General features: G+C 49.4%; 2 protein-coding genes across 8 annotated transcripts in view; one reads left to right on the forward strand and one right to left on the reverse strand.

Annotated features, from left to right (window-relative positions):
- LMAN2L (lectin, mannose binding 2 like) overlaps positions 1–12,769 on the reverse strand; it is a 43,856-nt gene extending 31,087 nt beyond the window's left edge. For 3 of the 7 annotated variants that reach the window (XM_078056626.1, XM_036073760.2, XM_036073757.2), the window contains exons 1-3: positions 12,656–12,767; positions 8,855–9,000; positions 8,575–8,695 (exon numbers count right to left, since the gene is read on the reverse strand). The gene's annotated coding sequence lies outside the window, so the exon portion shown is untranslated. Of the gene's footprint in view, positions 1–8,574; positions 8,696–8,854; positions 9,001–12,655 lie in introns of all 7 variants that reach the window. The other 4 variants (XM_036073758.2, XM_078056623.1, XM_078056625.1 and 1 more) reach the window with 3 other exon arrangements.
- Positions 12,684–26,308, forward strand: part of CNNM4 (cyclin and CBS domain divalent metal cation transport mediator 4) — a 36,522-nt gene continuing 22,897 nt past the window's right edge. Inside the window, exon 1 of the mRNA XM_036073734.2 lies at positions 12,684–14,176. Within this exon, the coding sequence (XP_035929627.1) occupies positions 12,775–14,176 (1,402 nt within the window). The 5' untranslated portion in view covers positions 12,684–12,774. The remainder of the gene's footprint in view (positions 14,177–26,308) is intronic.

The raw sequence follows: 26,308 nt of genomic DNA on the forward strand, positions 1-26,308 counted from the left end.
AGGGAGAAGCAGGCTTCCCGCTGAGCAGGGAGCCCGACGCGGGGCTCGATCCCAGGACCCCGGGATCATGACCTGAGCCGAAGGCAGACTCTTAAGGACTGAGCCACTCAGGTGCCCCGGCATTACCACACTTTAAGATTAGGACATCTGTACTCTGTTCATAGAATAAATTTCAAACAGGGTATAGCACCTGAACTTAGAGGTAAAATTTTGAGGTTTGTTTTAAAATACTCTGGAGGAGGGGTGCCTGGTTGGCTCAGTCGGTAGAGTCTATGACTCTTGACTTCTGCGTTGTGAGTGTGAGCCCCATGTTGGGCTTAGAGATTACTTAAAAAAAAAAAAAGAGGGGTGCCTGGGTGGCTCAGATGGTTGGGCGTCTGCCTTCGGCTCAGGTCATGATCCTGGGGTCCTGGGATCGAGCCCCACATCGGGCTCCTGGCTCAGCGGGAAGCCTGCTTCTGCCTCTCCCACTGCTCATGCTCTCTCTCTCTCTGTGTCTCAAATGAATAAATAAAATCTTTCAAAAAAAAAAGAAAAAAAAATACTGTGGAGGAAAATCATGTGTGTGTTAGGGAGAGAGTAGGATAGATGAAAAAAAAGCAGCAAGATCTTGATAAATTTGAAGCTGGGTTATGGGGATATGGGGATTCCCTCTGGGTTTATGTGTTTGAGAGTTGCCATAATAAAAAACCTTTTTAAAATCTCCCTTGGAGATGATTACGAAATGTGCTGGGTATGCATTTGTGGTGCTTTCTAAAATTTCCTCCAGGGAACGAAAACTGTAATTAACTGTAATCTGTAAAGTTCATTGTGACCCATCCAATATAATGTCATAACTAAAAAAAGAGGAGTCTGCAATCTAGAACAAGAACAGTCAACGGATGAAAATATGTCCGAGTGGGGGCGCCTGGGTGGCTCAGTCAGTTAAGTGCCTGCCTTCGGCTCAGGTCATGATCTCAGGGTTCTGGGATGGAGCCCACATCTGGCTCCCTGCTCAGTGGGGAATCTGCTTCTCCCTCTGCCCCTCCCCCCGCCCCCTACTCGTGCTCTCTCTCTCTCAAATAAATAAATAAAATTAAAAAGAAAAAAGAAAGAAAAAGAAAACACATCCAAGTGTATCAATTCTGTCCAGGGAGACAGTATTTCTAAGTATCCTGTGTTGGTTATTCAAATCAAGCCTACTCTCCTAACATATTCCTAACGACTTCCCCCTTAACATTCTAACTCTCTTAGAATTTCTCAGTATATTAATATTTAATTTCTCAGTATATTAAGACATTAGTATTACTATGTTATCATATTGCTAGTATGAGCATATTTGTATGTTAATTAAGAAATTAGTATTTGGCTTTATCACTTCATTACTGTGTGACTTACGCTTCCCAGTGTGTTTACCCATCAGTGAATTGATAAAAATCAATACCTCAGGGACGCCTGGGTGAGTCAGTCGGTTAAACGTCTGCCTTCGGCTCAGGTCATGATCCCAGGGTCCTGGAATCGAGTCCCGCATCGGGCTCCCTGCTCCACGGGGAGCCTGCTTCTCCCTCTGCCTCTGCATCTCTCTCTCTGTCTCTCATGAATGGATAAATAAAATCTTTAAAAAAAAAAAAATCAATACCCTGAGGACCATCTCTCAGATCTGTGGTAGCTCTAAGAAGGGACAAATGAATTAGGGACTGCCTCTAGGTCTCCAGATGCCTGCTTATGACAGGGAAGTTGGGACATAAGATTCACTAAGAATTGCAGGATGAAGGTGGGAAGGAGGGAGGAGCACTCTGGCATGTGAAGTTGGAATGAAAACATCTGCTCTTTTGAGATCCACCTCTACGTTTTGACCTGGGGCAAATTACATAACCTCTCTGAGCCTTAAATTCTCCATCTGTAAATTGGGTGTTGAAACCTACCACACTGAATTATTGACAGCATTAAACAAAAGAATGTATAAAGGATGCATAGTCACATTTTAGACTCAAGAGTTCTGTAAGTACCCAAATTACTATTGTTTGTAAAGCTTTGTTACAGCTTGTCTTCTTGTGTTCTGAAGTGTGTTCTGGGAAAGTGGATTTGGTCCCTCTAGGAGAAAGTACATGTGTTGGAGGTTGGTTTATAAATGGAATAGAAACCACTGACTGATTTGAGAATATTGCTCAGGGATCTGGGGTGCAGTGTAGAAGTGTAGAATGTACAAATCCTATCACTGGGGTTTATAATTAGAAATAGGACAAACCCTGTCTTTGAAGGTCAAACAACTTAAAAAAAAAGGCTTTGTGGGTATAATATTCCTCATTCACCTCCTGCCTATGGAAGATGAGCAGATGGAGGAGCCCTGAGCTCTCCAGATGCTGGACGAGGGAGGAAGGGCATGGGGACAGCTGAGCTACAGCTATGATAGAAGCCAAGAGAAGGGGTGAGTGAGGTTGGAAATTCCCATGCTGTGCAGAAGGCTCTAAGAAATGGCAGGCTCTTCAGTTCGAGCGGAGGCCATGGGGACAAGGGAAGCCATCCTAGGGCTTTGGCAGTTAACCTGGCCCAAAGTCCTGAGCCAACCTGATGATGGCGGCCACTTCCAAAAGTCTGACTGAGGGTTATTGGCTCTGGCACGGAAGCCAAGAAGTCGAAGCTAGACTAAACGCTGATGGATAAAGACTTAAAGATTAATGCATGAGGAGCCCAACTGCAAAAATATGATTGTATTTCTTTAAATCATATTCCACTTTGTATTTCTTTAAACAACTAGACTGGGGCGCCTGAGTGACTTAGTCAGTTAAGCGTCTGCCTTTGGCTCAGGTCATGATCCCAGGTTCCTCCTGGGATCCCAGGGTCCTCCCTGCTCAGCTGGAAGCCTGCTTCTCCCTCTCTCTCTGCAGCTCCCCCTGCTTATGTTCTTTCTCTCTCTGTCAAATAAATAAACTCTTTTAAAAAATAAGAAATAAAAAAAAATAAACAACCAGACTCATGCATGGCTGTTTTGTAATAAAGATTTCTATATTCTATAAAGTCATGAAGACTTTTATGATGTTCCTTGGTTTCAACATTTCTCAATGAAAATGACAGCTTGGAATGCACTAGAACTAGACAGGTTTGGGTTTCAATTCCTGGCTCTGCTGATCTCGTTGATCTTGTATGACCTTGGGCAAGTTATTTAACCTCTTTGGACCCAGGTTTCCATCTGTAAAAGGAGACCAATAGTAACATCTACCTCAAATAATTGCTATCAATATTTAAATGAGGAAAGAAGTGCAAAGCACAGTGTCTAGCACAAAGCATTCGATAAATGGGAGTTTTTTTTTTTAAATGTTATTTATCACTTCACTTCTGGATTACAATGGCAGCTTCTTGGCTGGACTGCCGTCCACCATTCACCCAGCAGACTGCCAACCATTAACCTTCCCAATTTTTTATTTATTTATTTATTTATTTATTTATTTATTTATTTATTTATCTGAGAGAGAGAATGGGAGACAGAGAGCATGAGAGGGGGAGGATCAGAGGGAGAAGCAGACTCCCCGCTGAGCAGGGAGTCCGATGCGGGACTCGATCCCTGGACTCCAGGATCATGACCTGAGCTGAAGGCAGTTGCTTAACCAACTGAGCCACCCAGGCGCCCCGTAACCTTCCCAATTTTTAGTTTCTATCACATTATTTCCCCAATAAGAATTTTCTGGCTCGAGGGGCACCTGGGTGGCTCAGTCGTTAAGCGACGGCCTTCGGCTCAGGTCATGATCCCAGGGTTCTGGGATCGAGCCCCACGTCGGGCTCCCTGTTTGGCGGGGAGTGTGCTTCTCCCTCTCCCTCTGCCGGCCTGTCTGCCTACTTGTGATCGCTCTCTCTCTCTTTCAAATAAATAAATAAAATCTTAATTTGACAGAGAGAGACACAGCGAGAGAGGGAACACAAGCAGGGGGAGTGGGAGAGGGAGAAGCAGGCTTCCCGCAGAGGAGGGAGCCCGACGCGGGGCTCGATCCCAGGACGCTGGGATCATGACCTGAGCCGAGGGCAGACGCTGAACGACTGAGCCACCCAGCTGCCCCTAAATAAAATATTAAAAAAAAAAAAAAAGGAATTTTCTGGCCCTCCATCATTGGATTAAGACCAAACTCCAGGGGCGCCTGGGTGGCTCAGTCGTTAAGCGTCTGCCTTCGGCTCAGGTCATGATCCCAGGGTTCTGGGATCGAGCCCCACATTGGGCTCCCTGCTCCGTGGGAGGCCTGCTTCTCCCTCTCCCACTCCCCCTGCTTGTGTTCCCTCTCTCACTATCTCTCTCTGTCAAATAAATAAATAAAATCTTTAAAAAAAAAAAAAGACCAAACTCCCATTTGTAGGCGAATGGCACCACTTTGGGTGTTACTTTAAAAGAAACTGGGAGTCTCTGGAAGGTTTTGATCAGAGGAGGTTTATAATCTAATTTATATTTTTAAAGGACCACTCTGCTGCTGGCTTGAGAAAAAAAACTGTAGGGAGGAAAGGGTAGAAGCAAGGAGACCAAGAATATTGGTAACCCAAGCGAGAAAGGAAGGTGCCTGGGGCCTGGGCGGTGGCAGCAGAAGTGGGGAGAGGCAGCTGGAATTTACATGTATTTTCAAGGTGCAGTCAACAGGATTTGCTGAGGGAGCTGACAGAGGCATAAGAGAAACAGAGGAATAAAGGATGACTCCAAGATTTTCTGGCCACAGCAACTGGAAAGATGGAGTTGCCATATACTGATAGAAGTGAAATTGTGGGAGATAAATGTTTTGGAGGAAAGATCAGTATTTTAATTTTAGTGATACTAGGTTTATGTGTCTATTGGACATCTAAACAGAGAACAGGCCCTCTGACCCCAACCATCATCCCAGTAAGACCAAATTCCCAATATTTAAGAAAAGCAGTTGGGGGTCAGGGGCGGAGGAAGTTTATCAATTGATTAGCCTTCAGTAGAGAGGATTTTCCCTTACCTACTGTGATAGCCAGACTCTAAATGGCTCCCACTGACCCCTGTCACCTGCTCGTGGATAGTCCCCTCCCACAGGGTATCAATTTTGGTCCATAGGACCAATAGAATAAGGAAGACGTGGTGGTATATCATCTCTAAGGCTAGGTCATAAAAGACATTGTGGTTTCCATCTTGGATCACTTATTATAGGCAAAGCAAGCTACCATGTTGTAAGGAGCCCCATGAAAGGTCCATGGGACAAAGAACTGAGTCCTCCTGCAAATATCCATGTGAGTGAGCTTGGAAGTGGATCTTCCAGCCCCAACCAAGCCTTCAGATGATTTCAGCCCCAGCCAACATCTTGACGTCTGTTTGTGAGAAACTCTGAGCCAGCTAAACTGCTTCCTAATTCCTGACCCACAGAAACTATGACCTAATAAAGGCTTATTATTTTAAGCCACTAAGTTCTAGGGGTAATTTGTTATGCAGCAATAGGTAACTAATATACCTCTCAAAGTCAAGCGAAGGAGGTGCTCTAAGAAAATTTGGAGGGTCCTGCAAGAAGAGAGACTGGCATCTTATTCCACAATCAAACCTCTGCTCAGGCAGTACACTTACTGTTCTGCCCTGGGCAGTCTCTACTGCAACCATTGGGAGGACTCTATCAGGAGGGGCTGCCTGACAGGCAAAGTGTCCCCCAAGAGCAAGAAGCTGGATTAAGTAAAGACAAATTACCCTTCTTCCCCTCTTGCCCTACCAGGCCCCAATACTAGAGAAGTTTGACCCTGAAAAGGAAGAGGGGAAGTATCCTAGAACCAATACATGACTCCCTTTGCTGGACACCAGACACATCCACACACACACACACATACACATACGCACACACGCACACGCACATGAACACCTCCCCACCCTGAAACTGGCTGCAGTGATTGGAGGACTGAAGGCTGACCAAGGCCCTTCCCCCCTCCAAGTCCCCAGAGCAGAAACTGGATCCCAAGCCTGGATGATAGGAAGGGGGTGTAAGTGATGTAAACCAGAAACGAGATAGGAGTTCTTAATAAATCTGAGTGGACTTCTAATACTAAAAGTCGCACTAAAGCTCTGGGATCATCTAGGCTCTCAAGAAGGAAGGGTAAAGGGAAATTTGATAGAAATTGGTTTCAAGATTGTCATGTTAAGGCCCCACTGAGTGGAGATTCCTCAATCAACTGATTACAATTCTGTTCCTCTAACCCAAGTCCTTAGAGGGGCAGCACAATGCATGGGTTAAGAAGGTTTGGAGTCAAGACAGGTTTGAACAGTATTGAAATCCATTTTTGTGTGATCCTGAACAGGTTTCTTAAGCTTCCAAATCTCTCTTTTCTGATCTGTACAGAAGAATAATGGTACCCCCCTCTCACAGGGCTATGGTAAAGCTAAGAAAGAAAGACTGTAGGGTGCCTAGGTGGCTCAGTTGGTTAAGCGACTGCCTTTGGCTCAGGTCATGATCCTGGAGTCCCAGGATTGAGTCCCACATCAGGCTCCCTGTTCAGCGGGGAGTCTGCTTCTCCCTCTGACCCTCCCCCTCTCGTGCTCTCTCTCTCACTCTCTCTCTCTCAAATAAATAAATAAAATCTTTAAAAAAAGAAAGACTGCAGTCAACAGGGAGAGAAGACATAGCCCCAGAGAGCTCGAGGCCTCTATGATCTCCAGTTAGGGACCCTCTCCCCATATAAAAGCCCACACCAGACTCCTCATTGGCCCTTCTTGGTGTCCTGTCCACCCTCGGTCAATTGATAGGGCCTGAGATACTTTTGTCCAGGCCTGGTCCATTGTCCGTCTCCACTAGAACCCATGGGAAAGGAGGTGGGACAGGTCTCCAGAGAAAAGGGAGGTACTGTTCCCTGAAGAAGGGGACAGGAAGCTGGACCACTCAGAGCAACAGATGCCCACTACAACTGATCTTGTTGATTTCACCTTTACCTTCCTCTCCTGGTTGCCTAGGAAAATTAATACATCAGAGAATTTAAATAAGGGTAGAACCTCATTATCTGACCTAATCCCCTCATGTTGGAGATAAAGGCCCCAAGGCCCAGTGTGGGATGAGCCAGTTGTTAAAGGCTCCACAGGTATTTGGTGCCTCGGCAATTGTTTTGGACAAACCTGCAGAAATCCGGACACTCGGGAATGAAAATCTCAAAGGCTGTCTCCCACTCTGGCAGACAATAAGATTCAGTAATCAGGCACTTGCCTCACTGATCTGCCTGGGGAGATTTATTGCCTCATGTGGATTATGCCAGGCACTGTGGGTGTGGGTGTCATTTACACAGAGAATATTCTAACTCCCAGCAGCCCTCCTAAGGTTCCTCCAAAGAGAATTCCAGTGTATGCCCATGAGCAATGCATGAGAGTATTATTCAAATTGAAGATCAGTCAAGAAATCAATTTAGTTGGTTGAAAAGCAGACTTTTTTTTTTTAGACATAGGTTAGAGTGGAAATTATATCAAGGGGTAAATGTAGTTTCATGATACAGTTTTTTCAGTTGCAATTTTATAAATAAAGCTACTGGCTAAAAGCTTCCTCCTCATTTCCCATTCCTGGCCCCCAACAGTATTATTCCTACCTCCTTTTTAAGGGAAATCCAATTCATTCCACAAATGCATATGGAATGCCAAGCATGCCGGATACAGAGATGACTATGACATAGTTTTTGTCCTTGAGGAACTCTTAACCCAGTGGGAAATGGCCTCCAGTGCAGAGTGGGGACAAGGAGAAAATGAAGAAGCAGAGAGTGACAGACTACAGAAAAACAATCTCTGGGCAGTGGCATAGGGGAGGAAGGGGACCCTGTGTTTTCTATTCTATACTTTGAATTTGTGGCAGTGAACATGTACCGCTTTGGTAATTTTAAAAGCCCAATAAAAAGATAAAGATACAGGAATGAATAAATGAATGAAACGTAATGTGAAAGTCCTAGTCTGAGGGAAGGAAAAGAAACACATTTAGGAGCAGCGCTACCAAACTTGGGCTCATTTAGTACTTTTAGTCTGACACAAGGGTCTCTTGATCCCCATCTTAAAAAAATGGAGAAATTGAGACCCAAGAGGTCAAGCACTTGGCCCCAATTCACCAGCTGATAAGGAACAGAGCCCAGGGCATTTCTGCTACGGCCTGTTTCCATTTGCCAACTAAGAAAAAGGGTCAGAAACAGAAGGACAATGACTCCAGGAACTTTGTTCTTAAGCTTTTGTAAATACTCAGTGCCTGTTATCTTGTTCTTCCTTATTTTTCTTCAGCGATTAACAGTGAACCTCTTAACATAAAAAAGGGTCTTTGTGTTTTGGGAGGCAGAAGGAAAAGCTTGCTGGGGTAGCCAGTCCTGGGAAAGGGGGAGGGTGGCCAATGGCGGGGGAGGGGGGGAGCTCCAGTGCACGAGAGGAGGAGGGAAGCAGAAAGGGGAGCAGGCAGAGTCCTGGGCCCGCTGGGCCTCCCCCAGACCCCGCACTGCCTGGCACTCCTCACAGGGGCCCAGCTGCGAGCAGGGGGCTTCCCAGCAGTCCTTGCCTCGTGGGCCATCAGGTCTCCTAGATCCCAGTGATAGGCTTCCCTCTCCCCAACTTGCCAGCTTTTGCAGCCTGAGCCCCAGAGCCCGTAGGCACTGCGCCGACCCCTGCCTTACCTCCAGTGGTTCTACCTGTGCCCCAGCCTCTTTTCTTCCCGAGGCCCCGAGGCCCAAGGAGTCCAGGATGTGGTCTTGTTTAGTCTCTTCTTCCCCACCATCCTCTACAGATTTTCTCTCTCTGCAGGAAAGGGAAGGGAAAGAACAAGAACACAGTGGATGGGGATGGGGTTGGATGGAGACACAATGGAGCTGAAGAAATCTGAGTGTCCTCCAAAAATCCCAGCCCTGTCATGTCCCTCCCCATCATGGTTAGGGATCATGTTTATTGGGCTCTTACCATGGGCCAGGCATCACCTCACTCAGCACTCCAGAATGTCCCAGAGTCCCAGGTCACACAGGCAATCCCTGGCAGAGCCAGCCCCACAGTGTGCCTCCTGAGCTGTGCCGGAACCCCCACGGCGGGGCATCCTGCCTCCTGTGGTCCTGTCCCAAAGGAGAACAATTTGTCCTCTGGCCATGGAGCCTTGAAGCCGACCCGGTTAATACAAATGCTTCCTCCCCTTTGCTGCTCTGGCATTCCACTTCCTGTCACAGGCACATCCTTTAATGGGCCTGGATCCCCTGATCTGATGCTTTCACCCCCTCCTCAGCTTAATGAAGTGTCTGTTTCAGGTAGAAAATGACACCAGGTCCTCATGCCCCCACCTGTTGGGGTGACCTGAGTTGGGATTTGAGCCAAGGTACCATCTCAGCTAATCCCATGCTTGCTCTGTGCCTCTGCGGAGGCATGACCGCCCCTTCTCTCCCCAGACAACTTAATAGCACAGATATAACCTGCAAATGCTCAGGGGTATTGCAGACTTACAGACCGCTGGGGAACAGGCCACTGCATCGCCCCCAGCCAGGCTCTTGAACCCCAGGACCTGGGCATCCTCCGAGAGACTTGTGGGGCCCTGGTGGCCACAGGCTCTGAGCTCCACCAGCAGATGGGGAGCTGCTGCTTCTCTTGGGCATCTTGGGCACCCAGAGGTTGAAGAGGACTAAGCAGCCCGGGAGGATCACAGCCTGTCGGGAGTGGTGCCGGGGGTCCCAGGTTACTAATTCAGGACCTTGTTCACCACTGGATCCTCAGCATCAGCACCATGCCAGGTACAAAAGAAGGGGCAACAGACTTTTAAGTCTGTCTCCCTGCACAGGACCGGAAAGGCGTGGGCTCAACCCTGGGGGTGTGGACGTACTGCCATAGAGTCCAGAAACCTGTCAGGTCCAAAAGTCATGAATGGAGTGCTTTGAGCTGCTCAGGAGTCAGGTATCAGACCGCTCTGAGAACGATCTTCACCGAACTCCTTACTTGCGAATGGAGACAGGTGAATAAGGGCTTCCACCCTGGGGCTGAGAAACAAGTCTGACCCTCAAAGGAGACAGACTTCTCATTCGCACATCACTTTCTACAGTTCTCACGGCCTGGTTCACGGAAGCCACACGTTTGTCCAGGCTTCCTGACTCTTCACACACATAGACCTCCATCTCCATGTTGTCCCCTCCACTCGGTGGGAAAGGTTTAACTCTGCAGATGAGGAAAGGTTAAATGCTCTCATCAGGGATAGAAACCCGGCAGGGAAAGAACCTGGACACTGGTCTGGACCTCAAATACCTCCTCAGACATTTTCCAAGTTATAGTGCTTTTAACTTTGGTGGAGAGATTCTTGTCTCCTCTGCTGGATTGAAGGCTCTGGGTGGGCAACAAAGAGTTTTGTATCTTTACTTCATTGAATCTGTTTTTTTTCCCTTTTTTGGTAAGATTTTACTTATTAATTTGACAGAGAGAGAGAGAGCACAAGCAGGGATGAGGAGCAGAGGGAGAGGGAGAAGCCAACTCCCCGCTGAGCAGAGAGCCCCACAAGGGGCTGGATCATGACCGGAGCTGAAGGCAGATGCTTAACCCCGACTGAGCCACCCAGGCGCCCCCGTTGAGTCTGTTCTATTCACCTAAGTATGCATGTGAATGCAATGGTGGCTGAGTGGAATTAAATGAACTTTAGCAGAGATTAATTCTTCCTACCAGACCCTCACCACCCCTCCCACTTTTACCCAAGTATCTCAACAGCTTATTTTTTCCTTCGCTTTGTTGGCTTCCGTCGTTGGACTCAGTGTATACATAAAGAGCTCTGAGCACAGACCATTTGAAAAGGGCAAAATAAAAATAGCCGATTAGTCGATAATAGAATGGCAAAGTCTCTAAGTACCATGGGGGAGGGCCTTAGTCTTAAAGCTGGCTGGAAAGAGATGAGGTGGGGTGGGCAGAAGCCTCTCTGAGAGCTGGGCTTTCTCTGAGGTGATGCGGGTGGTTCCTCCTGGTCAGTGGAGATGGGAGGGCACAGCCAGTCAAAGGTTCTTTCTGCTTTTGTTCTGTCTTGGCCAGTGCCCATCCCGAGGCTCCTGTTCCTTACCAAACTGGCCTGCTAGATGCTCACTATGGAATGGGAAGTGAGGTGCCTACCTGCAAGGGACTGCTTCAGTCTGGCCTAGTATGCAGAACCCTCTACCCCTGCTAACAGTACTTAGCTAAATCAGGCCTCTCTACCACCACGTCCCCTCCCATGACACTGTACCTGATTGTTCCTCTCTGCTTAGGCTCTTTCTGGCTGGTATTGATTGTTGCTTTTATTGGCAAGCAGTATACCACGAGAAAAATAAAACACAAGTGTTTGTGCAGGGAGAGAGTAAAATGGCTTCTGTGTCTCCAAGGCTGGCAGAATACTTGCTCTGAGACCCAGTGGTCAACCTGGTACCTGATTCTCCCTTCAGTGCACCTCTGCAATTATTGTAAGGACGTTTGTCTGTCTGTCTCCTTCCCCTCGACAGGGCAGGCGGCTGTGGTCTTCCCCACACCTCCTAAGTGCTTAGTGCTCAATTTATAGTTGCTAACTGACACCAAGGTAGGGCCTTCCAGGAAGCAGTCATTTCAGGGCTAGGCCTGGCGCCACACCTCTCAGCTCATTTTCACATGTCTGCCCCAGCTGGCCAGTCACCACCACAATTGGGGGTTAGGGGTTTGGTCCCGTAGGGCAGGCAACAACATCAGCTACATAGAACATTCAGAGTTCTCCTGTCCTGTTCAATGCCTAGGCCAGTTGTTCCCATAAGCTTGGAGAGGTGGTGCCCTATTATTATTCTTACCCCCATTTTAGAGCTGAAAGACACTCCAATGTGCCTTACCAGTCACACAAGCCTCTTCTTAAAATAGCAATGTGGGGGGGACTCCAATTTGTGCCCAGGTTCAATTTCTTCATCTGTCATATGGACAAATAACACTACCTCTTAGGGTTGTTCAAAGGATACTTGTTGATGGTCTGTTTCTGCTCTTGACTGTAAAAAGTGGGCAGGGACTTTGGCTTATTCACTGCTACACTGTCAGAGCCTGGAACAAGTGTCCACCCGGCACATAGTGGGTGCTCAATATTTGTGTCCTAAATGGAAATGGCATGAGAAGAGCCTGGATATAGAAGAGTCTATATCCTTAGTTCCCCAGATTCTCCTCCCACCAGGTAGCCAGTGGCCGAAGGGTGTCGGCCTGGGGGCTAGGCCCCGGGGAACCCACTTCTGGCCTTGGGACAAAGTCGGCAACAAAACTCCCAGGCCAGAAAAGTCTCCAAGGGCCAGTGTGCCATGCCGGTGGACCTGAAGGCCTCAACCCTCAGGTTCCCCTTTTCTTTCTTTATATCAGGAAAATCATCCACCACCCCCACCCCCGCCCGCCCCGGCACAACGCCGTGCTGCTTCCGAGGTGCCTGCAGAGAAGGGCCACCCTGCCCCGAGCAACAGCCTTCTGGGGAAGGAGCCCAGCACGCGACGCCCGGCTAGACTGCAGCGGAGGAACGCCGAGGCCAGGCGTGCAGGCCCGGCGCAGAAGAGCGGGCCGCACCGACGCCCAGCAGGCCGGAAAGGCCGGCGGGAAAGGGCGTGCGAGGAGAAGGGCGGGGCGAGCGTCCGCCCGCGGCTCCCGCGCTCAGGCGCCGCTCCACCTTAAGCTCGGGACCCCCTTAAGGGCGGGCACTGGAGCCGCGCGCCCGGAGGCGGGGTCTCCCATGCAAATGAGGGGCGTGGGTCGGCGGGGCGGGGCGGGCGGGGCGCTGACCTGACGTCAGGCCGGCGGCCCGGGCAGTTGGCTCGGCGGCGGCGAAGCGGCAGGAGCGGCGGCGGGAGCCGGGCCGCGCGGCGGGGCGCGGGGAGCGGCGGCGGCCGAGCCGGAGCAACATGGCGCCGGTGGGCGGGGGCGGGCGCCCGGGCGGCGGGCCGGCCCGAGGGCGCCTCCTCCTGGCGGCGCTGCTGCTGCTGGTGCTGATGTGGGCGCGGGGGGCCCGGGGCCAGGGCGACCCCCAGCGGGGCGCCATCCTGGGCATGAGGCTGGCGAGCTGCAACAAATCGTGTGGGATGAACGCGGATGGCATCATCTTCGTGTCCGAAGGCAGCACAGTGAACCTGAGGCTGTACGGCCAGAGGCTGGGCTCCATCTCCAGCAACCTGATCTCCTTCACCGAGGTGGACAACTCCGAGGCCATCCACAACTCCACCAACTGTCCCGAGCTCACCAAGGACCTGGTCGTCCAGCAGCTGGTCAACGTGAGCCGCGGGAACACGTCCGGGATGCTGGTGGTGCTCACTAAGTTCCTCCGGAGGAGCGAGAACATGAAGCTGTATGCATTGTGCACCCGGGCCGGGGTGGATGGGCCCTGGCAGAGGTGGACCGATAAGGACTCGCTGCTCTTCATGGTGGAGGAGGCTGGGAGGTTCCTGCCCCTCTGGCTGCACATCCTCCTCATTCTGGTGCTGCTGGTGCTGTCGGGCATATTTTCTGGCCTCAACCTGGGGCTTATGGCCCTGGACCCCATGGAGCTGCGCATCGTGCAGAACTGTGGCACCCAGAAGGAGAGGCGCTATGCCCGCAAGATCGAGCCCATCCGGCGCAAGGGCAACTACTTACTCTGCTCGCTGCTTCTGGGAAACGTGCTGGTCAACACGTCCCTCACCATCCTTCTAGACAACCTCATCGGGTCTGGGCTCATGGCGGTGGCCTCTTCCACCATTGGCATTGTCATCTTTGGGGAGATCGTACCTCAGGCCTTGTGCTCCCGACACGGCCTGGCTGTGGGTGCCAACACTATCATTCTCACCAAATTCTTTATGCTAGTCACCTTTCCCCTCAGTTTCCCCATCAGCAAGCTCCTGGATTTTGTTTTGGGCCAGGAGATTCGCACCGTTTACAACCGGGAGAAGCTGATGGAGATGTTGAAGGTAACGGAGCCCTATAACGACCTGGTGAAAGAGGAGCTAAATATGATCCAGGGTGCCCTGGAGCTACGGACCAAAACCGTGGAGGATATCATGACCCAGCTCCAAGACTGCTTCATGATCCGCAGCGATGCCATCCTGGACTTCAATACCATGTCAGAGATCATGGAGAGCGGCTATACCCGCATCCCCGTGTTTGAAGACGAGCAGTCCAATATTGTAGATATTCTCTATGTCAAAGACTTGGCCTTCGTGGACCCTGATGACTGCACCCCCCTCAAGACCATCACCCGCTTCTATAACCACCCAGTGCATTTTGTCTTCCATGACACCAAGTTGGATGCCATGCTGGAGGAGTTCAAGAAGGGTAAGGCCTGATGGAGCTCTCCCCATTAACTGGCTTTGTGACGCTTCTCGTTCCCTTGCCTGTTTTGTGTCGGCTGGTCTTAAGTGTTTTGGTGTGACTGTCCCTTTGCCCATCGCTTCCTGTGCCTCTGAGGTGAAAGGCATTTGGGGCAGCAGGAACAGTTCATAAGCATCTGCCATTTGCCAGGTACTGTGCTTTGTGCTCCAGGTGAATCAGAGCCGAGACACTCTGGTGCACTTGGAGGGATGGAGCAAGGCCTCAGGGAGCTACTGAAGCAGGACAGAGTAAGGCCTTAAAAGAGGCCATGGAGATTACAGTGTGGGGCCACACATCTGATTGGGGTGAGGTGGGGAAGGGGCTGGGGCCCTGGGAAACCCTTCACAGGAGGAGGGAGCATTGAAGGGAGAGCCTGAAACCTGGTGCCTCAGGCAGGGGGAGCCCCACAAGGAGCAGGGCACCTGAGTGGGGAAGCAAAGGATGTGCTTGTGGCCCAGCAGGTGGTCCTATTGAGCTGGGTTTGAGTCTGCTGCTCGATGGTCAGTGGGGAGAGGCTGAGTCATCTGGGGCCTTGGGAAGCGCCTGAAGACAGGGCGATGCGTTTGCTTGGAGCTTGGCGCTCTCGGAAGTTTTTGAGCAAGAGTGATGTTTCTGGAGCTCCTAACCCACAGAAGCTGAATTAGGAGGTCTCTGGTTGGCTCCCCACTCAGAACAGTGCCAAGTAATGCTTTCGACTATTCTGCAGAAGCAAGCAGATCAAGTTTTGGTTATTGTTCTGTCTTTTCCCAGGCGCCAAACATAAGCTTCCCTCCTGTGGTCTGCTGCTGGAAATCTTCAGCTGGCCTTGCAGTGCCTTGTGTTTTTTTTCTCACATGGGTTCTTGGCCAGTTCTCAGGTAGTTAGAGAGGCACTTGGAGGTTTTACTCATCAGCCTCAAAGCTCAGGGCACACACCCCTTTCCTTACTTCCAACAAAACTTTCCTCCTACCTCTGCCACTCAGAAGTCCTCAGTGGCAGTAAACAAGCCAATTATGGAGTAAAACCCTCCTAGGCCACAGGGAGTGAGGAGGCAGAAAGGGAAGCTCTTTATAAAGGAATGGGGGAGGGGAGGGCGCACATCTTAAATCCAGGACTTTGCTTCCCTTCCCCATAGGTAGAGCTCCTGCTGGCTAAGGCAGCCTGCCAGCCCAGGGCACTCCAGCAGGGAGCAAGCCTCAGATGGGGGAGGGGAGAGCCTGGAACTGGATGGGTCAGTGGTGATGGCGTGGGATAGGTAGGAGTAGGCCTTGCCCGGTTTGCTCTGAAAAGATGCTCTGGTCAGGGCCAGAGTGGGATACTGATAATCACCTCCCTTTTTCAGAGGGACAGACAGAGTGAATCTCAGCATCAGAACTGAGAAGGACTCGAGTAATAGAAGTCCAAGTGGGAGACAGCCTGGTAAGGTGGCCTCATTGCAGAGAGACTGAAGGGACCTGGACATCTGGTGGTGACGGCACCGTGCTGGGGGAGCTTTGCAGGTGCAGGCCCAGGAACCTGTTTCTCCCAGGTAGCCGATCCTGGAGTAGAGAAGTGAGGTTCTGTGCCCTAGCCCCACCCTGCAGCCTCTTGGCCCTGAAGACTTCTCCCATGTTGTTTGGTCAGGAACCTGGTTAGGCCTCACCAGGGCGGCTTCCTGCTCACCACCTCTATGGTCTTTGGGACGGTTGCTGGTGACACACCCAGCAAGCACGTTTGCATCGTTCAGCTTGGATCTGGAGCCAACTGGTATGGATCGGCTTGGCCAGGCTTCCCAGCCCCTGATCAGGAGGGCTGAGCTCTTCTCCGGTGGGAGCTTCCTGGGTCTTGGCAGGGGCATCTTTGGACTCATCTTATAAAAAGGAGTACCGCTTCAGGAAGCTGAGAAAACAGAGCTAGGATCTTTCAGGCCAGAGCTCTGAGGAGTGGAATTCTCCAAATGTATATTTTAGTTCACTGGAGTCTCCTTAACAGAGGCTGGTGGTCTGAGCCTGAGCGCGAGTGCTAGCCCTAGCCCTAGCCCTAGCCCTAGCCCTAGCCCTGGAGGGGGTGCTGCTAATTCCGTGGAAACGCAGGCACAGTCTACCCAGGGCAGCATGAAGCCGTGAAGGTGTGAGTGTGATATGATGGTCACCCCTAATGGACACACCCTGGGGCTTTGTGGTTCCATCCTAACTCATTGCCACTCTGGGCTGCCCCCGCTATGGTCTCTCCCAGATCTTTTCATCTGGCATTTACCTTTTTAGTCTGAGGCCCTCTTGGACATGGCAAACACTTTACATCTGCATCTTAAAAGATTCTCTTTACAAATCTGGTGTTTGGAAGGCTTTTGTAGCTAAGAAAAACAAGGGAGCAAGGTTAACATGGCTAGCACTGTCAGCAGCATCAAAACAAGAGCTGGGGGCCTGCCAGGTGTAGCCAAGCATCTCCCTGAGGGTCTTTCCTATGCTTCCGTGGACTCTCCAAGTTGGGTAAGGTCCCTAACCTCTGCCAGAGTCTTTCTGCTCTGCGTGTAATCCTCTTTTAAGATCATTTTATCTCCTCCTTGCTCCCAGCTTTATGAGCTCCTCGTGGGTAGGGATCATACCTTACTAGTGTTTTCACCACTCAGTGCCTGGAAAGGGATGGGTCTTTAGTAAATGTTTGTTGAATGAATGAATGAATGAATGAACGAAAGAATGAGCAATGAATGAATGACAGACAAGCCCTGCCGGCCTTCTTGCTGTTCCTTGTACACACCAGGATGCTCCCGCCTGAGGGCCTTTGCCCTGGCTGTTCCTTCAGGCTGGAATGTTTTTCCCCAGATGTTGTAGGCCTCACTCTCTCCCCTCCCTTGTGTCTGCTTCAGCTTCACCTTCTCAGTGAGGCTTTCCTGGTGCCGTATTTAAAACTATGACCTCCCGGGGCGCCTGGGTGGCTCAGTCGTTAAGCGTCTGCCTTCGGCTCAGGTCATGATCCCAGGGTCCTGGGATTGAGCCCCGCATCGGGCTCCCTGCTCGCCGGGAAGCCTGCTTCTCCCTCTCCCACTCCCCCTGCTTGTGTTCCCTCTCTCGCTGTGTCTCTCTCTGTCAGAGTGGAGTGGGGCTCGATCCCAGGACCCTGGGATCATGACCTGAGCCGAAGGCAGACGCTTAACGACTGAGCCACCCAGGCGCCCCAAATAAATAAAATCTTGAAAAAATAAAATAAAAATAAAACTATAACCTCCCATCCTCCCTGACCTTCCTCATCTCCTCTACCCTGTGCTAATTTTTCTTTTTCTCATAGCACAAATCACTTTCTAACAACTCCGTAATTTACAAATCTACTATGCTGTTTATTGTCTGTCTCCTCCTGTTAGAATATTAAGTTCCAAAGAGCAGAGCTCTTTGTATTGTTCACTGGCATATCCCTAGCCCCTAGAATGGTTCTTGGCACATAGTAAGATAAGATCTCAATAAAAGGTCACTGTGTGAATGAATGATCTGTTAGATTTGGGACAGAATTATCCCCTTCCATAGTGCTAGAATGTTGAGGAGCCGATATCCAGGGAACTTGATATTTCTAGTTGCACCGAGGAAGACAGGAGGGGCTCCTACGATGACATATATATTAATGGTTCAGGGACCGAGAAGCAGAGTTTGGGGTCTTGAGAGTGAAGCATGGTTCCCCTTTCCTGTGCCTCAGTTTCTGTGAATAAGCGGTTTTTGACCCTCAGGCATGTACATAGCTTCCCTCATTAATGTGAGTCATGAAGATGCTCCTACGTACACACTTAGAGACAGGCTCCGGGAATCCATGCAGGCATGGGGCTGAGCTTCCCTTGGAGACTAAGGCAGGCTTACAGCTTCCCAGCTGCTTTGCCTCCCAACTCAAGGCATTTATCATTAGGTATTTATTGAACCTCATACTCTCTGTGCAAGACACGGAGCTAGGCACCACAGGACCTAGGAGTTAGACCATCTGGTTGGCTAGAGCTGTAAGGCCACTGAGAGGCTCATGCCATTTGACCTTGGTCCTTCAACTTACACCTCACCTAGAACTGTTTGCAGCATGGAGTGTTGTGGTTGACTTTGTCTACAGCTTGAGATCTTAGAACAGAGGCTCCCTGGGCTCCTCCTGGCCCAGTTGCATTTTTCTTTTACCAAAGATGCCCTCCCAGGCCCTGGAGGCAGAGTAATGAATAAACTCTCCCAAGGAGAAGTCCGAAGCTCCAGCCCCACAATGAAGCCCACCTTCCAGCTTTCCGCTGTCCCTCCCTCTGTGACATTCCTGTCTCTCTCAGGCACTGGGTTCATCTGTAGTCATCTTATCTTTCCCCACCTACTTTATGACCATCTAGCCCCCTGTAAAGACTTGGGTTTAAACTCCACCCAGCTTGGTCTCTGACCCATGAGGTGACTTTGGACCTATTAGTGGCCTCATAGAAAGTTAGCATGTTTACATATTGAAGGGGAAAAAGCTAGAAATATTTTTGTTGAAAACTCCTCCCATATTTCCATCTGTGCCACATCACACTTCTCCCACATACTTTTTTTCTTCCTGAAACAACTTTATCAAGTCAAGAAAAAACAGTGCATAATTTTTGCATTCGCTTTTGGTTCCTACCATCTGACACACTTTTAAGTATCTTATTTCCCTCTGTTTGCTTGTTCATTCATTTGTTGCAACAAACATCTAATTTTCTGAGGCCTGTGGTGTCAGACACTGTGCTCGCTGTTGGGAGTCAGAGAGGACTAAAACAGCCCTGTTGACAGAACTCTCAGTCTAGCAGGGAGACAGACCTTGTAAACAAAGCTTACTGTTCCCGGTTCAGGTAGGTGCAGTGGGGCTGAGGAAGGCCTGGGCCCGTGAGATGCTTCTGAAATCGGAATAACAGGACTCGGTGATCACTTCGGAGATATTGGAGTCAGGACCAGGAAGCAATTGTGAATATCTGAGCTTTCTAGCTAGGGCTTCAGGTTGATGATGTTGTCATTTAACAGAAGTGAGGAGAGGGAGAAGCAGAGACAGTTTGGAGGGTTGCGGGGGGGGGGGGGGTGGGGTGGGTGGGCGGTTGGTGGTGGTGGTAAATTACAGCAATGTGACCCTTTATTGGACTCCTCTGTGCTTACCAGAGCTTCTCACACTGAAACGTGCACCCGAACTGCCTAGATGTTTTGTTAAAACGCAGAGGTGAACTCAGTGGGTCTGGGGTGTGGCCTAAGAGGCTGTCTTTCTGGCAGGCTCTCAGATGATGGTGTGGTCCTGGACCACACAGAACAGCACGAGGGTGCGGTCCGTCCAGGCAAGCGTGCAGGTGAAAGTGCCCATGTGGGACTTGGGAGTAAGTCCAGGACCAGGGTTAAAGGCTTGAGAGTCAGCCGAGAGCCGGCAGCACATGCGAAGCGTGTAGAAGCCCCGTTAAAGTGGCTCCTCCGAGAGATGACAAAGAGCCAAGCAGGCGTGGTTTGGGGAGCCTCCTGGGGAAGCCAGATAGGGTGAGGGCCAAGCACAGACTGTGGGGCTGGGACGGTTAAGTCGCAAGATGCTGGGAGAGGACCGCCTCAAGAGTGGAAAGTGCAGGTAGCCACCCACCTGGTCTCCCACAGCAGCTCCACCTGGAAACAGTCTCCAGCGGAGCTGGCGACTTGCTGTTGAGAAGCTGCCCCGGGGGCAAGAGTATCTGTGAGAGGGACTGGAGCCGCCCTAGCAGGCGGAGGTGCCCGCCGGGCAGCTGACAAGACGCTGGCCAGGCTCCTGGGCCCTTTCTCTTTGTGAGGTGCTCGCGGGCATGGAGCGTGGCCGCCGTGGGTAGCGTGATCGGGTGCTGGCCAGCAGGCATCTGCAGCTCTTCCCTCGCTGGCCTCGCTCGGCCGCTGGACCAGCTGCCATAGAGGGGCCCGCACTGAGAGCCGCTTCCTCAGCCTTCTTTTGACAGATCTTGCCCTAAAGCTCTTATTTGTGCCCCGGAAGGCAATGGCTTGTGTCTAAGCCCAAATAAGAGCTCAGATCACACCAAGATCACACTGTTGTTTACTTTTCAAAAGTCTTACATTTTCCGTTGGAAAGCCCAGCTCCAGAGTTTTCAGGACAGGGGGGTACTGAACAGATGTTTAACCTTGAAAATACTTGAGTGCACAGAAACACAAAAACACAGAAACACAAAAACACTCCTACAGGAGAAATGCGTAAGGGGCAGGGCCTTCCAGGAAGCGGACGCCTTTCTGGTCAGTAGAAGTCAGGGAAGACCCTCCAAAGGAGGTGGCATTCCCGCTGGATCTTCAAGGGTGGAGAGACACGACGTTTTTCCACTTCTGTGCCTCTTGTTCTGGGAGAACTTGGACAAGACCACAGGATGAGAATTGAGCTTCTCAGTCGTTGATACCAACTTCGGGTAAAACTGCTTCCACATGTTTCGACTGCTTCTCAGCCCTTTCTGTGGATATGAGAGTTACAGAATTTGCCAGGGGTGCCCGAGATGGCCCTCCGCGAAGACAATGGGGCACAGCTGCCGTTTGGTCCAGCCCCCTCCTCTCCTTCTCTGAGCCTCTCCGTCTGCTGTCAGACACAGCCCTGCGACAAGGAGCTGGCCCATCCTGTCCCTCAGGTTACCCCTCTTGTCACGCCTGAGTGTGCCAAGACAACCTGTCATGAAAGGCTTTGTGGCTGCATAAAGGACTCCTGGTCCATTCCACAGACTGAAGTCTGGACCCCTGAGTCTATCCTTGTTCCATTTGTTACACGATTTTCTTTTTACTAGTGGTTATTATAAGAGATACATCTGATTTTTTTTTTTTAAGGATTTTATTTATTTATTTAACAGAAAGAGAGAGCACATAAGCGGGAGGAGAGGGGGAGTGGCAGGCAGAGGGACAGGGAGAAGCAGGCTCCGCACTGAGCAAGGAGCCCAAATGATGCAGGGCTCCATCCCAGGACGCTGGGATCACGACCGGAGCTGAAGGCAGATGCCCAACCGACTGAGCCACCCAGGCGCCCCAGAGATACATCTCATTTTCAGACCTTTAGAAAACACACACATCTAAACAAAAACAACGCATGAACCTGTGATCTGGAGAGAACTACTTTTAAATATTTTGATTTATTACAATAACCTTTTTAGAAATTGACTCTAAAAGTCACGTCACAAACAGCAAGATCAAAACCATTTTCATTTTACAGCCGTGTAAAGTTTCCTATTAGCCACTCATATGTATTTTCACATGGAAACTGTTGTCTGTACTGCCCTGCTTTTGGAACCCAGTTTAGATTGGTTCTTCAGATTTCTCCTCCGATAAGACAAGAAATCCCTTTCTGTCCCTGGGCTTCTTGGGAGGAGCATCTTGGAGGGTATCCCCAGACTGAGGGCTGGGCTGCACTGTGTGGCTGATGAAAAGGTGAGCCCGGAGGGCTGGGGTGTGCAGCCTCCAGCCTGGTTTTTTGTTGTTGGGTTTTTTGTTTGTTTGTTTTTTGTTTTAGCCGCCAGCCTGTTTTGCTGGGGGTTAAACTTGGTGTTGCTGGAGCATTCCCCAGAGGTTATAGTCAGAGTCGCTTCCATGCTGCAGGGCTGATTTATTGTGACCTGGGCAGGGTTCTTGAAAGACTGGTTTCCCCGGGCTCTCTGGAACGCCAGGTCTCTGGCCAGCAGGCAGCCAGGAGCTGCTCCATTCCCCCAACCCCAGGCAGGCTTACTCCCACACACACTCATGCCTTCCCCCACCAAATACACACAAGGACAGGCTCACACATACACACACACACCCCCGCCCCCACACAGGCATGCTTAAACACACACTTCACCCCCACACACAGGCAAGCAGACTCACACAGTTACCCTGCAAGCAGGCTCTCACACACGTACACATATGCATGTACGCACACATGCACAGTCACCCGAGTTCTGCTTTAAAATTAGTCCAGGGGCTCCCTGGTGGTGCAGGGCGTTGAGTGTCCGACTCTCGGTTTCGGCTCAGGTCATGATCTCAGGGTCTGTGGGATCGAGCCCCTGGTCAGGCTCCGTGCTCAGCGGGGAGTCAGCTTGGGGTTCTCTCTCCCTCTCCCTCTGCCCCTGCCCCTCCCGCTTGTGCTCTGTCTTTCTCTCAAATAGATAAATAAAATCTTAAAAATAAATGCATAAAATTAGTCCAGCTTTCCTCACACTTCCCTAAGAATAAGTTTAAAGCTTATGCAAGTGGAGTTTATTTCATGAAAGGCTCAAAATAGTGACTGACTCGTGGTCTCTGAAAAATTTCACTTTGGTTGCTGGTGATTTGGCCATCCACATTAGTGATGGTATCCAGCTCAGAGGGCTGTGGTGAGGACTAAATGAGTTAAGGCATATAAAATCCTTAGCTCAGTGCCTGGCACCATTGTCCTCATGCAATAAATGTTAGCCATTTTAAAAATGATTGTTATTACTATCCAAAGGTGCCCCAGTGGGCGCGGGTATCAACTTGGGCTGCGGTGGTTCTCATATGCTGGCCCAGGTGGGAGGCTGCCCCACTGTCCGGGCGTGGTGCCTTTCTTGGAATTGTGAATACATTGAGGTCAAATGAGCCCACTAGATAATTACATGCTAATTCAGATACCATCTTATCTGGGTCCTAGTGTGTATATTAAGGGGAACAGAAGCCAGAGCTTAAGGGAAAAAAATGTATGGCAGAGAAACTTAAAACTGAGGAGATGCTCCTCATTTACTGAATTGTTTGTTTCCTGCAAATTGGAGAAACTTAAGCCTGCCATCCTGATTGGCCGCACATTTGTGTTCTCGCTGCAGGAGCATAATCTGAGGATCAGGGAAGCCGGGCAGGGCAAGGGGTTTTTACACCTCTCCTTGAGTTGTTTCACGTCAGGATTCCCTGGTGTCCCAGTTAGGGAGAGAAGAGGTTAAGATAGATAAGCAGTAGAGAGTAGAGGGGGATCCAAGGGAGCAGAGATTCCCCAGGAGGCCCAATCTCCCCGGAAATGCCCCAGACCCAGAGCTCTGGAAAAGGCTAAGTAAGAGCAGAGAGCAGAAAGAAGTGCCTTCATTAATGGTTAACCTTTATTGAATACTTAATCCCCCAAATGCTATAGATAGGAACTGAGGCTCAAAGAGGCTAAGAATCTTTTCCAGACGTGTGACAACTAACTGGCAACCCCAGCTGTTCTCCTCCAGAGGCCAAGCTCTTAACCCTTGCTCTGTGTCGCTTTTCAGTAAGATCGTGGATATTAAGAAAGAGATGAGAAGATTGGGAAATTCCAATAATTCCAGGCCGGAAAATTTATTGTCAGTTCTAGATTTTTTTTTTTTTTACTTGAGGTACAGTTGACATATAACATAATTTGTTTCAGGTGCACAGCATAATAATTCCATATTTTCATAAATGTTTGCCATAGTAAGTCTAGTTAACTATATCCATCACTCACCACACGTAGATAACAAAATCTTTTTTTCTTGTGATGAGAAGTTTTTTTTTTTTTAAGATTTTATTTATTTATTTGACACACACACACAGACACACACACACACACACACACAAAGCACAAGCAGGGGGAGAAGCAGGCTCCCTGCTGAGCAAGGAGCCAGATGCTGGACTCGATCCCAGGACCCTGGGATCATGACTTGAGCCGAAGGCAGATGCTTAACAACTGAGCCACCCAGGTGTCCCGTGATGAGAAGTGTTTTTTTTTTTTTTTAAAGATTTTATTTATTTATTTGACAAATAGATAGAGAGCACAAGTAGGCAGAGAGGCAGGCAGAGGGAGAGGGAGAAGCAGACTCTCCACTGAGCAGGGAGCCCGACGCGGGGCTCAATCCCAGGACCCTGGGATCATGACCTGAGCCGAAGGCAGCCGCTTAACCAACTGAGCCACCCAGGCGCCCCCCGTGATGAGAAGTTTTAAGATCTACTCTCTCTCTCTCTCTCAAAAGATTTTATTTATTTATTTATTTATTTATTTATTTATTTATTTATTTATTTAAGAGAGGAGAGAGCATGAGCATGGAGGAGAGGCAGAGGGAGAGGGAGAAGCAGGCTCCCAGCTGAGCAAGCAGCCCCACCTGGGGCTCAATCCCAGGACCCCGGGATCATGACCTGAGCTGGAGGCAGACGCTTTAACCGACTGAGCCACCCAGGCGCCCCTAAAATCTACTCTTTCGGCAATTTTCATATATATGAATTAATATTATTAGTTACCATGTAGTTACTGTAGTTACCATGCTGGGCATTACATCCCAGAACTTCTTTATCTTACAACTGGAAGTTTGTACCTTCTCACCACGTTGCCCCATTTTGCTCACCCCCCACCTCTTGCCTCTGGCAAACACCTAGATTTGTTTTAAAGGAAACTTTTCATTGAAGCAAAGTGCATAAATCATTAAGTATACGACTTGATAGTTTTTCACAAAGGAACACCCCTGTGTAACTCTTACTGAGTTCAGGAAATAGAACATCACCGACAACGTCGAAGGTTGTGTAACCCTCTAGGGTACCCTCCCAATTACTGCCTCTGTTCCCCCAGTCATCGTGGGTTAATTTTTTCCATTTCTGAACTTTTACAAGCGAATCATCAGTATGTGTCTTTTGTGTCTGGTGCCTTCTGCTCGACATAAAGGTTATGAGTTTCATCCATGTTGTATGTAGCTGTAGTTTATTCCTTTTTGTTGCTAGATAGTATTCCATGATAGAAATATACTGGGTTGTTGATGACATCTCAGTTGTTTCCAATTTGGAACTGTTTAAATAAGGCCACTAAAAAGTGCTCTCATGCATGTCTTTTGGTGATGTTATATAGGCATTTCTGTTGGGAATATGCCCAAGTTTGGACTTGCTAGGATATAGTATAGGCACAGGGGAGACTGTTTTCCAGAATGCTCTTTGCTCTTACCAGTTTACACTGCTGTCCCTACAGCTGTGGTATTATCAGCTCTTTATTTATTTATTTCATTTTAGCCAGTCAGGTAGGTGTGTGGTAGTATCTCCTTGTCATTTTATTATACATTTCCCTAGTGACTGGTGATGTTGAACACATTTTCGTATACTTAGTGTCCATTATGGGTTAGTGTTTTTATATCCTGCTTAAAGATTCTTTGCCTATACACAAGTTAGGAAGCTGGTATCCAGTGTTATTTTCTAGAAGCTGTAATGTTTGCTTTTCACATTTGGATCTGTAATCCTTCTGGAATTGTTTTGTGTGTCTGAGGTGTTACAGTCTGATTCTTTTTTTAAATTCATATGGATTATCCAGCTGGTCCAGTACTGCTTACTGCAAAGACTGTCTTTCCCCACTGAGCTGTGGTATATGTGTGGGTCTCTCAGGACTCTCCTATTCCCTTGGTCTGTTTGTCTGTCTGTGCTCCAGTACTACATTGACATACTTGCCGTAGTTTTCTAATAGGTGTTGATATTTGGTAATAATGATTCTGTTCTTTGTTCTTCTTCAAGATTATCTTGACTATTCTTTAGCTTTTTTCCTGAGAATTTAATGGAATTGCATTGAATCTAGAGATCCACTTGAAGACCTGACAGTTCTATAGTGGTGAATCTTCCAGTCCAGAGACATGGCTACCCCTCCATTTTTTTTTTTTTTTAAAGATTTTATTTATTTATTTGACAGAGAGAGACACAGCGAGAGAGGGAACACAAGCAGGGGGGAGTGGGAGAGGGAGAAGCAGGCTTCCCGCTGAGCAGGGAGCCCAATGCGGGGCTCGATCCCAGGACCCTGGGATCATGACCTGAGCCAAAGGCAGACGCTTACCGACTGAGCCACCCAGGCGCCCCTACCCCTCCATTTGTTGATACCCTCTTAATTTCTTTCAATAATGTTTTGTCAGTTTCTGTGTAGAAGTCTTACACATCTTTTCTTAGATGTATTCCAAGGTATTTGGTGATTTTTAAGAGGCGTCTTTAAAATTTTGTTTTCAAGAATGTTGGCTGCACACCGTTCCGAGCCGGGTGTGCTGCGGTGCAGTTCTGGCGCTCACCACCCGGGGTGAGCAGGAGACCCCACAGCCAGCCCCACGCTCCCCTCCCTTCACATACCAGCCACAAGTGGGTCCCCCCACCGGCTGTAAATTTAGCGTTCCTGCGACCCCCCCCCCTCAGGTTTAATGATTCACTAGGATGACTCCTAGAATTCAGAGAAGTGCTACACTTCCAATTGCAGTTTTTTACCTTAAAG

The sequence above is a fragment of the Halichoerus grypus genome, chromosome 10 (genome assembly GCF_964656455.1).
Source record: "Halichoerus grypus chromosome 10, mHalGry1.hap1.1, whole genome shotgun sequence".
Taxonomy (NCBI): Eukaryota; Metazoa; Chordata; class Mammalia; order Carnivora; family Phocidae; genus Halichoerus; species Halichoerus grypus.